A 13,520-nucleotide genomic window follows, 5' to 3' on the forward strand; every position below is an offset into this window, starting at 1 on the left:
CCTGCAGGCATCCAGCCCATTGGCAAGGTCACTCCCCACCCCACCCTATCTGGAGGGCGCCTGCCCTCCATACCACCTGGCAGCTGGTCCTGAGGTGGAGGAAATCTGCCATGGCTTATTTCACGGCAGCTTCCTCGTCCCTGCCACTGCCCAGCTCAGGACATTGCACTACTGCAGGAATACTCATCCGATCAGAGGGCATCTGCCCCTGGCAAGGGCTCATGGGGCCTGGGTCGCTAATTTCCAAGTGCAGGCATTGAACCAAATGTGCGGCCATTATATGGAGCGTGCCCAGCATGCAGAACAATGGAACTTGAATATCTGCTGTCGACTGGTGTGACATGGCCAAGCTCTTTTCTCCTATCAAATGTCTCCCTGCTATTCCAGGTGTCGGCCCTGGATGTTGTTCCCCACTCCTGCTCCATCCTTCCACCCACACTCACACCTGTGCATGGGCAGCTCGCACCTGCTGCCTCTGGTGCTCTCAATGAGGCGCAGCTGGGGAGACAGCCTTGGCAGCCTCCCGGCCCGCATTGTGACAGAGAGCATCTGGAACAGTGGCCAGTGGGGTTGGGCAGGGTAGGATGGCATCACCTGGCAGCGAACGTGTCATAGCTGGCAAAGGGGCATGGATGGCAATAGCTGCCTCTCGCCCTGGCAGACCCGCACTCCGGACTGCCAGTCACTCACCCATCAGCCCCCCCCAACTTCCCTCCTCAGTTGCCACCCCCATTCCCCCATAAAGCGTTCCTTGTCACCGCTGCCTTCTCCACTTCCCTCCTTATGGACAGTGGGGGCAAGGAGAGACCACTCTTGGCCTGGTTGACACCCGGCTAACAAAGATGCACTGGAGGGCGTGGTGGGCCTGTCAAGGGACCCAGGACCGCAGTGTTGGACAGCAGCCCGGGCCACCTTCTGGCACAGGCAGGTGACCCAGGGGAATAGCAGCTGGACAGCTCCACAGTGGGCAAAGGTTGGAGAGGAGAGGTCGCTAGAGCAGTGTTCTTCGGCATCACCCTGTCATTTCACAGCCCTCTATGTGTGCATTTGCATGTTGCCAGAGGCGGCCCAAATGGGGGCCCCACAGGCCCCAGAGCCCCCTACCCCCAGTCCTGCAGTCATCTTCTGGTCACTCCGTACTGGGGGGCCCTTTCCCCAGCCCTGTCCACCATCACCTGCCAGCCATGGCTGTCAGGGCAGGCGGAAGCATCGCCACTCTCCCATCCCTCATGTGGTCTGGCCACCATCCGAGCTTGGATGTCCCACACCATCGAAGCGGGGATCCCCAGGACCTGCACAGACACAGGAACAGCCATCTGGTCAGATGAGTTGCTCCCATGTTCCGCCCTGGTGGTGGAATGCTTTTCACCATTCCCCTGTCATTTTGGGGCCGATGGCACTTGCTGTCTGCCCCTACCCTGTCCAGCCTGGCTGCACTTGCCACAACGTGGCACCTCCAAGCTTGGATGCCAACCAACTCCGGCCCACTCTTCAGGGGGACCTTTCAGTTGATAAAGGATATAGGCCTCTGAAGGTCAGACTCTGGTGTTGGCCCCCACAAGGGCATAGGTGCCGTGTTCTGACCCTGGCCAGCAGCAGGAGTGGCCATCCAAGCAGGAGGACTGTGCCCATGGGTATGGCTGGCCTAGGAGACCCCAGATGCCTGGAATAGTCCCTCCATCCAGCGGTGTGCAAGGAGTAGGCTCAGCACGACGCTTGGTGCTGGCCATTCTATTCCTGGCAACATGAGCTTCCCAGTCAGTCACCATGCCTCACTGCCTCCTGTGGTGGGAGGGAGGCAGCCAGCGATCACCTGGCTGGTGAGCGGCTTGGTTGAATAGGGTGTACAGTGGAGGCAGCTGGCAGACTATGGGAGGGGGAGAGCTGCCACACCTGGAGTCGCCTCCCACCTTCACCTTGTGTGGCAGCTGAAGCACATCCTGCATGCGGTCGGGACTAACCCAATCATGGGAGTGTCCAAGCCCTGTTGAGGGGCTGCGAGTTTGGAAAGGGGGGAGTGGGACCAGGGGAGGCATCAGGCGTGAGTGGCAGGGGACTACCAATTGGACTGACAGATGGAAGGACAGTCTGGCAGCCGTGGTGACTGCTGCCAGGGCCATCTGTCTACGATGCTTGGTATGACCACAACCATCGCAGAGGGGCAGCCACAATTGGGGGGGGCGTTGGGGGCCCTGGCACGCGCAGTGGCAGTCGCCCCACTAGCAGGTTGTCCCTTATCACGGCATTCAGACCCTCAGGAATGGGCTGCCAGGGTTTCACAGATATTTGCTGTGCGAGTATGTTTTTAATTTATTAATTAAAATATTTATACCCCATCTTACTTCTTGGCTCAAATAATTACACTTGCACTGGGGCAAATGATTTCCTCTATCCACACTCTGAATTAGACTATCAAGGTTTCAGGAGAATGTTCCTAGATACTGGTTGTGGTAAAATAGTTCACTGGATCCATCATCCATTTGGAGAGCATGAGGCTGTAACAGGCTAGCAGACCTCCAGCTTCATGTCTTTTCGAACTACGAAGTTTGTTAGAGACTTGTTGGATAGTTCAGAATGAAAACCAGTTTTTGACACATTTGGATTATTTTAGGCATTCAAAATGCATGATGATGAATAGCTGTTTTATTGTGCCACTTTCCTGCAATTGACTATTACATGGTCTTCAACCACAGAATGTTGGCTGTAGATAATTCAGGGGCTTTTGGAGATATATGACTCGTCTAATCTGGTCTCATTATTTCTGCTTTATATGGTGTGGCTGGTTGTGCTTAATACAGCTAATACACCATCTTCCTACTGATAATTTATTTTCAACCTCTTTATGTTTCAGACGGTAATTCCATCAGGATTTCGAGTGGGGATGAAGCTTGAAGCTGTAGACAAAAAGAACCCTACATTTGTATGTGTTGCTACAGTAAAAGACATGGTGGAAAATCGTTTCCTGGTTCATTTTGACAACTGGGATAAGAGCTATGATTATTGGTATGTCTTGTTAAAAGTTTTCTTAACGCAGTAGTAATAATTGGAATTTTGATTAATTTTCCCTCCTCTTCTGTGGTTTCCATGAACTGTAATTCCTGTATTTTATCAGAGTGTTCCTAGGTTTATGATTTTTAATGCAAGAAGTGCAACAGTGTGCAGTGGCCTGATCATTGCATGCCTCTTATGATAATTTGCTAATTCAAAGTGCTGATCACACTGAAATAATTGACCAACTTTTTTTTCAGTCTCATAATCATCAAAAGACTTCTTGGATCTGTAAATCAATGTCTGCTCTTTGGCCTATTACAGTGAGATGGTTACATAGCTCCTAGCTATGTAAATAGTATGTACTCCTTTTGTGCACTTGTAGTCAAGTTAGCGGTTACCGTTTAATGCAAACTATAGTTTACCACTTTATCCAAACAGGCAAACTATAGTTTATATTTCTACTCCAAGCAAGAGTTTGGATCTTTTGGTCATTTCACTGAAGGAAGAGAGGCAATCTTGCCTGATTCCTCTTCTTACTGTGGCCTTGGCCCACATGGCTTTTCTGTTTTTAACAGTCCTGCAACTTCTAATAGTGCCTTTTCAAGGGTCACAGAGAAATGCCCGGAGAAAGGGAGAATTGGAAAATAATACACTTCAACCATGAAAACATCACTAAGCAGTGTAGGCCATGGTTTGCTTATGAATTTAATGACACTGTAGTGTGTGCTACATTGGAATTGACTGCATACAGAAGGAGCATACAATTCCAGGCTTGTTCATATAATTACATAAGACCTGACAATAGTTTGATGTTACATCTGAAACATCTCAGGTATAGTTCCACTGCAGTTTGCAGACAGAGTTTGTATTGTATAAAGTTGTATTATGAATGCATAATAATTACATTCATTTAAATTCATTGTCTCAACAAAGGACCCTACTCTGATTGATTGTATTTGCTCTATTACATTTTATTCACAAATTGTTCAGATTTTTTTGAAATAGAATTTGAGATATAATTAATAAGCTGGGGCCCTGCAAAGCATTATGGACGAGCCATAATTGTTGGAATGTTTGTTGGAACAAACAGCCATTGGTCTGCTTTAATACTTCTGCTACTCTTTGGCTAATCAGCCATGGTTAACTGAGGCAGGTTTCTTGATGAGATGCAGATGGTTGCTAGGGGATCTAGTGAAGGCAGAATTAAACTGAAAATGGTTAAAAGAGTGAAGAAAATACAGAAAGTGAAAGGAATATGTTAGAACGTGTTAGCCATGCAAAAAGAGAATTTGAAGAGCACATTACTAAAAGCATCAAGATAAGCAATAAACTTATCTATAGTGGGGGCAGTGCTATTTAATTTGTTCATAAATGATCTGAAACTGGGAGTGAGCTGTGTAGCAGCCAAGCTTGCATATATGACACCAAATTATTCAGGATTGTTGAAAACCAAGGCCAACTGTGAAGATCTCCAGGAGGATCTTCAGAAATTTGGCAAGTGGGCAACAGTGTGGAAAATGAAGTTCAGTGTAGGTAAGTATAAGGTGATGCACACTGGAACAAAAAATCCCAGTTTCAAGTATCTGCTAATGGAGTCTGAATTTGCTGAAACTGAGAGGAAAAGATACCTTGGGGTTGTAGTGGATAACTCAATGAAAGTGATGTAGCAGTGAAAAAGGCAAACTATGCTGGGGAGTATTAGGAAAGGGACTGAAAATAAAGCCACCAATATTATAATGACCTTGTATAGACCTATAGTGCACCCTTATTTGGAATACTACATGCAGTTCTGGTCACCATATCTTTAAAAAGACACTGCAGAGCTGTGGAAAATACAAAAAAGGACAACTAAGATGATTTAGGGGTTGTAGCACCTCTCCTGTGAGGAAAGGCTGAAGAGCCTGGAACTTTTCAGTTTGAATAGAGACAACTAAGGGGGTTATGATAGAGGTTTATAAAATGATGCACAAAGTAGAGAGAGTGGGCAAAGAGAACTTTTTCTCCTTCTGAAAATAGTAGAACTTCAGGGCATCAGATTCAGATGGACAGCAGATTCAGAATATACAAAAGGAGATACTTCACAACAAGTGATTAAAGTGTGGAATTTGCTGCTGGATGATGTAATGATGGCTACACACAGAGATGGGTTTAGAAGATTTCATGGAGGGTAGGTCTATTCATTAATTATTACTAGCCATGATGACTAAAGGGGAGAACCTCCACATTCAGAGGCAGTAAACCTCTGAATACCAGTAACAGGAGGCAACATCAGGAGAAGACCTTGGCCTCTGTGCCCTGTTGTTGGCCCTCCAGAGTAACTGGCTGCTGTGTGAGACAGGTTGCTGGACTTGAAGGACTTCTGGTCTGATCCTGCAGAGCCATTCTTATATTCTTGAAAAAGAGTACCTTTAAAGATCCTGCTAGAAATCTTCAGCATTTAAAATACTAGGTGCATTACATTACAGTAATTTCTCATTAACTTCTGAGTGAAGTGGGTCTGTGAAAGACCTGATCAAGTGTCTTGAGAAGGTAATAGTTTGGATGAGGGTCAATAAACTGCAACTTAATCCAGACAAGACAGAGATGCTTTTAATCAATCACATTGGAGAGAGTGGACAGGGAGAAGTTTTTCTCCCTCTCCCATAATACTAGAACACGGGGTCATCTGCTAAAGCTGGAGGGTGAGAGATTCAAAACAGATAAAAGGAAGTATTTTTTCACACAACGCATAGTTAAATTGTGGAACTCCCTGCCCCAGGATGTGGTGATGGCTGCCAGCTTGGAGGGCTTTAAGAGGGGAGTGGACATATTCATGGAGGAGAGGGGTATTCATTGCTATTAGTTAGAATGGATACTAGTCATGCTGTATACCTATTCTCTCTAGTATCAGAGGCGCATGCCTACTATTTTGGGTGCGGTGGAACACAGGCAGGATGGTGCTGCTGCACTCGTCTTATTTGTGGCTTCCTAAAGGCACCTGGTTGGCCACTGTGTGAACAGACTGCTGGACTTGATGGGCCTTGGTCTGATCCAGCAGGGCCTTTCTTATGTTCTTATTGATCAATAGAGATTGCAGTTCTCCTGAAGGAGCAAGTTTGAAGCTTAGCAGTACTGCTAGTAATGCAGTACTGATCTGGGTTGGAGGCTTGGGTGCCCTTCATATCACATAATGCCTTTTATCAGCTTCAGCTGATTCTCCAGCTACAGCCAGTCCTTGAAGATGAATCACCTGGGCACAGTGATGCATGCTCTGAACACACCCAGGTTAGATGACTGTAATGCTTTTCACCATCTTTGAAAGTTCTTTGGAAACCTCAACTAGTCCTAAATGTGGCTTCCAAGTTATTGTCAGGAATTGGGTGCAGAAATTGTATTATCCCTGTGGTGAAATATCTGAACTGGCTGCTTATCTGTCTTTGGAAATCATTCAAAGTTCTGGTGCTTACCTTTAAGGCCCAAAATGGCTTAGGGCCAGGGTGCTTGAAGGGCTGCCTGTTCCCATGCTGTCCTACCTGGCAGTTAGGACCTTCTTCTCAAGTCCTACTGTATCTACCCCTGCCTGCAGAAAAGAGGCAGGTAGTGACCAGAGTCTAGGTTTTCACTGGTGGTACCTTGCCTTTGGAATGTCCTTGCTGTACCTGGCACCTGCCTTACTTCCTTTAGGTGCTAGGTCAAAACATTACTTTTTACCCAAGCTTTTCACTAAGTGGTTCCAACTTTTTAAACTGTTTTGTGGTCTGCTTTTACCATAATTTTAGGCTGCTCAGCTTTTGTTTTATGTCATGGTTGGTTGGGTTTTGTGGAATGGCAGGAGCCACCTACAGCAGGTTTCTGGAGAGGCAACATATACATTTTCTGCATAAATAAAGATAACTGCAGCTAAGTATTATTGAAGACAAAGGAATCTGGATTTAGTGATAAGTTGAAGATAACAGGAAATTTCTCTTTCTGTATTTGTATAATTAAAAATAAATAAATAGTAATTTGTTCAACATTAAAGAAAGATGAAATGGTGGGGGAAATCAAACTTAAGCATTAAGTTATCTAAACTCTTGGGACTTCCTGGAACTACAATAATAAACAATGACACCCAGAATTTGGCACGTATCACATAATAATAATTATAACTAACTGGTTAAGTGATTGGCAGTCGCTTTGGGAGGAAAACAGAATATCATGCATTTATTAAAATTGCATCTAGGCATAAAAACAACAACAGTGGGCTTGATTTTCACATCCTTCCTGCTTTGAATAATAACAAAATGAATTTGGATAAATATTCTAACCATGTGGGTTACATAATGCAAGCAATTGATAAATATTGCTTCTGCTACCATATCATGATACTGGGTGATTATTTGAAATTACTAAATTTGAAAATGATCATGAGCTTCTGGGATGAGAATTCTTTGTTTTCTTTTGATTCTTTAATAATAATTCCATGTTGGGCTTGTAACCAAGAAAGCATTCTTTAAGGGAGGGAGTGGCTGCTCACAAAAGACTTCAGGCTAATAAAAACTACTTATCTGTGTAATGGTAATGGGGGAATACATACAATTCATAGTCCATATATTCCTTTGCCCTATGATTAGGCTTGCCATTTCTCTGCTGGGGGTGGGAGATCTCCTGTCCCCAGCTCCTGTTTTCAATTGGCACTCAGGCATCCACTGGGAGGGGAAAAAATGTCGTTGGGTGCTGTGCTATGTGACTTCCAAGAAAAACCCAGAAGTGATGTTACACTTCTCTAGGAACTATAGTCATGTCACATCTGGGTTTTCCCCAGAAGTGATGTAACACCACTTGGCAGCGGCTCCATATCCCTGCCCCTCCCCAGACTCCCACAGGTTGCCAGCCAGTGGTTAGTAGCAACCCTAATTATGATCATGAACATTTTGACTTTATTAGTCCAAGGCATGTGCTGAGATGTGAAATTCACAGTGAACACTAGATGGGGGTCTATGGCTTCTGTATTATGGATTCTGTATTATTAGATAACAGATTAGTCTTCCAGGAATTCATCAAAATACCGGTTGTGCAGTGAACCACTGTGAATTATAAAAGACTGCGCTATTGAAAGACTGTTTTCTTAGCATTATAGATACACTCATATTAAATGGTTACCCAAATCTTTATCCAAATACATCTGGGTTCTGTTTTTTTCACCAGTGAGAGAGTGAGCCACCTAATTCAGAAAATAAAAAAGTTAAAAACTCTATGGTCATTTATGCATGAGTACTTTCACTCACATTTGCCCCCAGTCTGTCTCTCCCTCACAAATCCCGGGACTTCCCATTCCTCTGTTAACCTGATTCTTCCCTCTCCCCTGAGCTCAGCCCAGGTGAAATCCCTGTTCATAAGGCAAAGTGCGGGACACAGAAGCTTGGTTTCTCTCACAGAAAGCATGCAGCCAATTACAAAACAGTGTGTAAAGAGGCAGGGATTCAAATGCTTCCTGCTTCCTCAGAGCTCTTTCTGAGCAGAAGAAAGGCCTTTTAAAACTGAGGCCTGAATTTCTCCCCTCCTTTCAGAATGCTCTGTTTTTTGTTTCTCCCCTCCTTTCAGAATGCTCTGTTTTTTGTTCTTAAGTAGCAATTGGGTTTGGGGGGATTTTCTCTCACAATAAGCTCAGCAAAGTAAGCCAATTAAAAAGCAGCATTTAAACGGGTGGGGATTTGAACTTGGAGACTGCTAGAGCATAGATTCCCAACAGGAAAGTGTGGGTCCAGTGAGCAACGAACCTCAGGTAAAACTCCCCATGCATAAACGACCTATGCAGCAGTCATTAAACTACCCTCTAGAAAGTAATCCTATTAAAATAACTGGGATTGTTTTGGGCTAAAGAGCAAGTTGTGCTAATACAGGAAAAAAAAATAAACTTCCCTTATTCTATTTATCTCAAATATTTCTATCCTGGTTCTCCATATACTAAAGGTAGCAGAAAACTTTTGAAGTCTTTTTAAAACATATGGTAAGAAACAAAACAGCAACAAAAAACCCTGTAAAGAACAATATAATATTACTAGCAAATTAGCCCCCACCACCCAGCTTGTAAATAACTTGTCTCTGAGAGCTCCTTTAGCCCTAGGAAATATAAACCCCCTCCCTATTTAGCAGACAATCCAGATTTTATTTTTATATGTCCCACAAGCTTATACATTATTTTAAACGGAGCCTAAGCTGCTATGAAGCCATGTAAAGAAACTAAAAATGAGTCTGCGTTTTCCCTGCAGGTGTGAAGCAGCTAGTCCGCATATTCATCCTGTTGGATGGTGTAAAGAACACAGAAGGACTCTTATTACACCTCCAGGTCTGTGTGAAACGGCACATCTGTACACATTCATTTCAGAAGGTTTAAAACTGTAATTTGAAATTAAAAGAACCAGACAGTAAGGACTGGAATAATTCACATTATGAGTTAGACCCAAAGTGAATGGAAGCCAGCCAGTGCAGGGATGAGGGATGTCCATAGTTTCTGCAGATTTCCCCCATCAGGCTACGGTCCTCTGCACTGTATTCCATGCTGTTCCCAGTACTCAGGTGTTGTTTTTCAATTGGCACAAGAGGACTGCAGAACACACAGAGAGATGGAAAAGATCCGTTCCATGAATGGAGCTATGCTCACAGATATTCATATTCAACCCTCCATGTCAGAGAGATTCAGGTTCCCATTTGTCCTAGAAATTGTCATGGTTATTTAGTAGAAAGTACTTAAGATGTTAACAGTGTATGGAACTTAATTAAGTGAGAAGGTCACATGACTAAAGTGAAGCAAGCTACTGTGAGAGAAACATTTCATTATGGAAAACTGTAATAACCAGCAAATGTGAATCAATAAACTGAGAAAAGCTTCAGAAAGCATATAGCATCTCTTGGGACTATGAAATTACCTTATGCGATCTATTTATAGCCCAACCTTTACATGTACTATAAATATTTAACCTGTCAGCGTGTTAATTGCCACTCGTTGTTTAGCAAATTTTGTAAAATAGCCCACACAGGGCACTGGTAAAATTCACTGCCATATTATGACCCAAACCTTGGGAAAGTAGTGCTTTGAAAGCTGCCACTGTTTAACAGTAGGCATTTATAAACACTGAAAGCTCAAATTGGCTCTCTCACAGTGGTAATATTTTCCCCATGATATCAGTCGATATGAAGATATACTCTGCATTGACAGTGTCAGCAGGAATTTTGTTTAAAACAAGTTCGCTAAGAGATTGTTGGCTGGGTAGGTGGCCATCTATATTTAAAACAAATGCATCCTCTTGTAGGTGAAATTAGCACTTACTCTGCAGCTTTAAAGTGAAACGCACAGTCCTGTCAATCACTGTTTCCTACATGTTCATAGCCACAGCAGGCTTGCATGATGTCTTTTGTTCTTTAAGTATTTTACAGCTGGAATTTTTCAAGTGTACATAGTAATAGTTTCTCTATGAACCTATATTCTTCTAGTATTGAAGTCTCCTGCCTTGGCTACCGTTAGCTGTTCAGGCACCACAGGACAAGCTAAGGAAGTAGTGGAGCAGGAAGAGAAAGAGTCGAGGAAGCAGGAGGGCTGGAAGAAAGGGAAGATAACAATTATTTAATTATTTACAACATTTGTACTGTGCCCTCATCAGGGCTAACAGTTGATAAATGAAGGCTGAGAAAAGGGAGACCAAGAGTAGAAGATCAAAGATTGTTGCTGGAAGTTGGAAAGAATGTGTGCTTAGCAGAATACAGTAACAATAGAGTTAGATGGAACTGAAAGAGGATTGAACATGAAGAATGAGTCCAGTTGTAAACAACTGAAGTTAAGATTGTGCACAGGAAAAATGGGGAAAGAGCTGATGTTGTGAAAATAGAAAGGAGAAGTCTGAGGAAGGAGGAATAAATGGGATGCATGGTGGATATGCAGAGAGGAGAGATGTTCATAGCTAGGAGTATACAACATAAGGATGAGACAGGCTAAATTTCACATATTCAAAAGTTGTCATGAAAAATGTGCCGGTTGCTCTGATTTCTTACTTTGTTTGAAATTAACAACCTGCTCAGAGACCACAGTATGTATCCCACAGGAAATAATTAATCCTTGTGTTATCATTATTGTGCTAGACTATCCACATGCAAAACAGTTTTCTTGGGAGAAATATTTGGAGGAAACCAGTTCCTTACCTGCACCTGCCAGAGCTTTTAAAGTGGTAAGAAATATCTGCTGTAGTTTTTTACACTTTATCTTGCTAATAAGATACATCTGCTACTGCTGCTATTGGGATCAATATGCATTTTAGTGGATTTGCCAATAGCCTGGAGAAAAAGTGTCTTGTCTCTTCAATGGAGACTTAATGAAATGGTATTTAGCAGATGATAATATTTAGTTTCATGTCTTGAAAACCTTCACCTGCCTATTTCTGCACATTAGCAGCCCATTCCTGAGATTTCAGTGGCCGGGGATGGTCAAGACACTGCCGCGGCGCCTCCTAAGCCAAACCCCGGGCGCTGAAAAGCTTTAAAAAGCCTTTAAAAGGCTTTTTATTTTTTAAATGGGGCTTTTCGCCCCAATGAGAATGGCGATGCTGCGCCTGCAAAAAAGCAGTCGCAGCAACACTGTTCTCCCCGCCGGTGTGCTGGGCCGAAAGGGGACAGGAAGCTGCCTATTGGTAGCTGTGCCACTGGAACGCCCCCCGGGATGCCGGTACTGGGCTTTGCACCGATGGGTTGCTGGTGGAAGGCCCAGCCAGTATCCCTGGGTGGCGCTGCCACGGCAGCACTGGGAAACCCGCGTCCAGGCCTCCCTGCTGGTGTTGGGGTCACTCACCGCAGCATGAGTAGCCCGGGCACGGGGGGAGGCAACCTTTCCCGCTCTGAAGGAAGGTCATCTTGAAATCATTGGGTGTTTCTCGTTCCCATTGCTTGGAGAGGCAGGACTGAAGTTTAACACCCAATGATTTCAAGAAATAAAGAAAACACCAATGAAGAAAACACCCAATGATTTCAAGATGACCTTCTACTTCAGAGCGGAAAGGACCTTCTCGGTGAGTAAACAATGTACCTTTTTGGCCTCTTGAGGACTTTCGTCCTCGGAGGTCAGGAATGTAAGACTCTTTTAAAGAGACAAGACATGGGACTCCGCCGCTGGCACTGCTATGCCAACAGTGAAATCCTGTTGGGCTGCTTTGGTTTAGTCAAAAGTTTCCCCAAAAAACAAAATATTGAACTCTAGGCTTTCGCCCCAAGTCCAATGAGTAGCTGCCACCAACTCTGGACCAAAAGTTAAGCCTCCAGGCAAGAGGTCCAGAGTAACCCCTGCCAAGCTCCAAATTCAGTGTGACACCAGGCTGAGACAGCCAGGACTGTTCACACTTCCCAAAACTGTCTTAGGTTTTTGGTAGGTGATTTTCACACTCATACACACAAGGCACTTAGATTTAGGCTTGGAATCCCAGAGTCATACCGTATATACTCGCGTATAAGCCGAGTTTTTCAGCCCAAAAAAAGGGCTGAAAAAGCCGGCCTCGGCTTATACGCGGGTCAATACGGTAGAGGGGGGAGGGAGGAGGGAACTTACCGCCGCCATCTTTTCTCTGATGGGAGAGGCTTCCAGAGGCCCTCTGCGGCTGCGGGGAGGGCGCTCCGCCGCCCCCGCCGCCTTCTCCCGGCCGGGAGAGGCCTCTAGAGGCCCTCTGCGGCCGCGGGGAGGGCGCTCCGCCGCCCCCGCCGCCTTCTCCCGGCCGGGAGAGGCTTCCAGAGGCCCTCTGCAGCCGCGGGGAGGGCGCTCCGCCGCCCCCGCCGCCTTCTCCCGGCCGGGAGAGGCCTCCAGAGGCCCTCTGCGGCTGCGGGGAGGGCGCTCCGCCGCCCCCGCCGCCTTCTCCCGGCCGGGAGAGGCCTCCAGAGGCCCTCTGCGGCCGCGGGGAGGGCGCTCCGCTGCCCCCGCCGCCTTCTCCCGGCCGGGAGAGGCCTCTAGAGGCCCTCTGCGGTCGCGGGGAGGGCGCTCCGCCGCCCCCGCCGCCTTTTCTCAGCGGGGAGCGGCCTCCAGAGGCCCCCTGCGGCAGCGGGGAGGCTGCTCCGCCACCCCCGCCGGGCCGCACCACTTCCCGCCGCCAGGAGCGGCCTGGGGGGAGGGGCCTCCTGCAGCTGCAGGAAGCCACCCCCGCCGGATCCGCCGCTTCCCACCGCCAGGAGCCCAGAAGGTAAGTCTGCGGGGGGGAGGGGTTATAAGCCGACCTTCGGCTTATACGCGGGTGCCTAATTTTCCCCCATTTTTGGGGAGAAATTAGGCACCTCGGCTTATACGCGGGTCGGCTTATACACGGGTATATACGGTAGATGCAATCAATTAAAAGGCTTATGATTTATTTTATAAGATTTATGCTGGTTACAGGAAAAGAAAAGTCATGAAGTTTTAAGCAAGAAAATAACAAAATGATTTAGCATAGCTAATTCATACAATACTTCAGTTTTCCAAGGTTCACAAAATTGTCAAGGCTTTTTCAAAAGCAATGTTCCAATAGTTACCAGTTTCAAGAGTACTTTCAGCATACAAGAGTTTC

The 13,520-nt window shown here is 45.7% G+C and overlaps 1 protein-coding gene across 1 annotated transcript in view; it reads left to right on the plus strand.

Moving 5' to 3' along the window:
* L3MBTL3 (L3MBTL histone methyl-lysine binding protein 3) overlaps nucleotides 1-13,520 on the plus strand; it is a 137,474-nt gene that overhangs the window by 40,788 nt on the left and 83,166 nt on the right. The window contains exons 10-12 of the mRNA XM_056856280.1: nucleotides 2,852-3,003; nucleotides 9,222-9,298; nucleotides 11,086-11,171. Coding sequence (XP_056712258.1) covers nucleotides 2,852-3,003; nucleotides 9,222-9,298; nucleotides 11,086-11,171 — 315 coding nt within the window. The remainder of the gene's footprint in view (nucleotides 1-2,851; nucleotides 3,004-9,221; nucleotides 9,299-11,085; nucleotides 11,172-13,520) is intronic.

Source organism: Euleptes europaea, chromosome 10, assembly GCF_029931775.1.
Source record: "Euleptes europaea isolate rEulEur1 chromosome 10, rEulEur1.hap1, whole genome shotgun sequence".
Classification (NCBI taxonomy): domain Eukaryota; kingdom Metazoa; phylum Chordata; class Lepidosauria; order Squamata; family Sphaerodactylidae; genus Euleptes; species Euleptes europaea.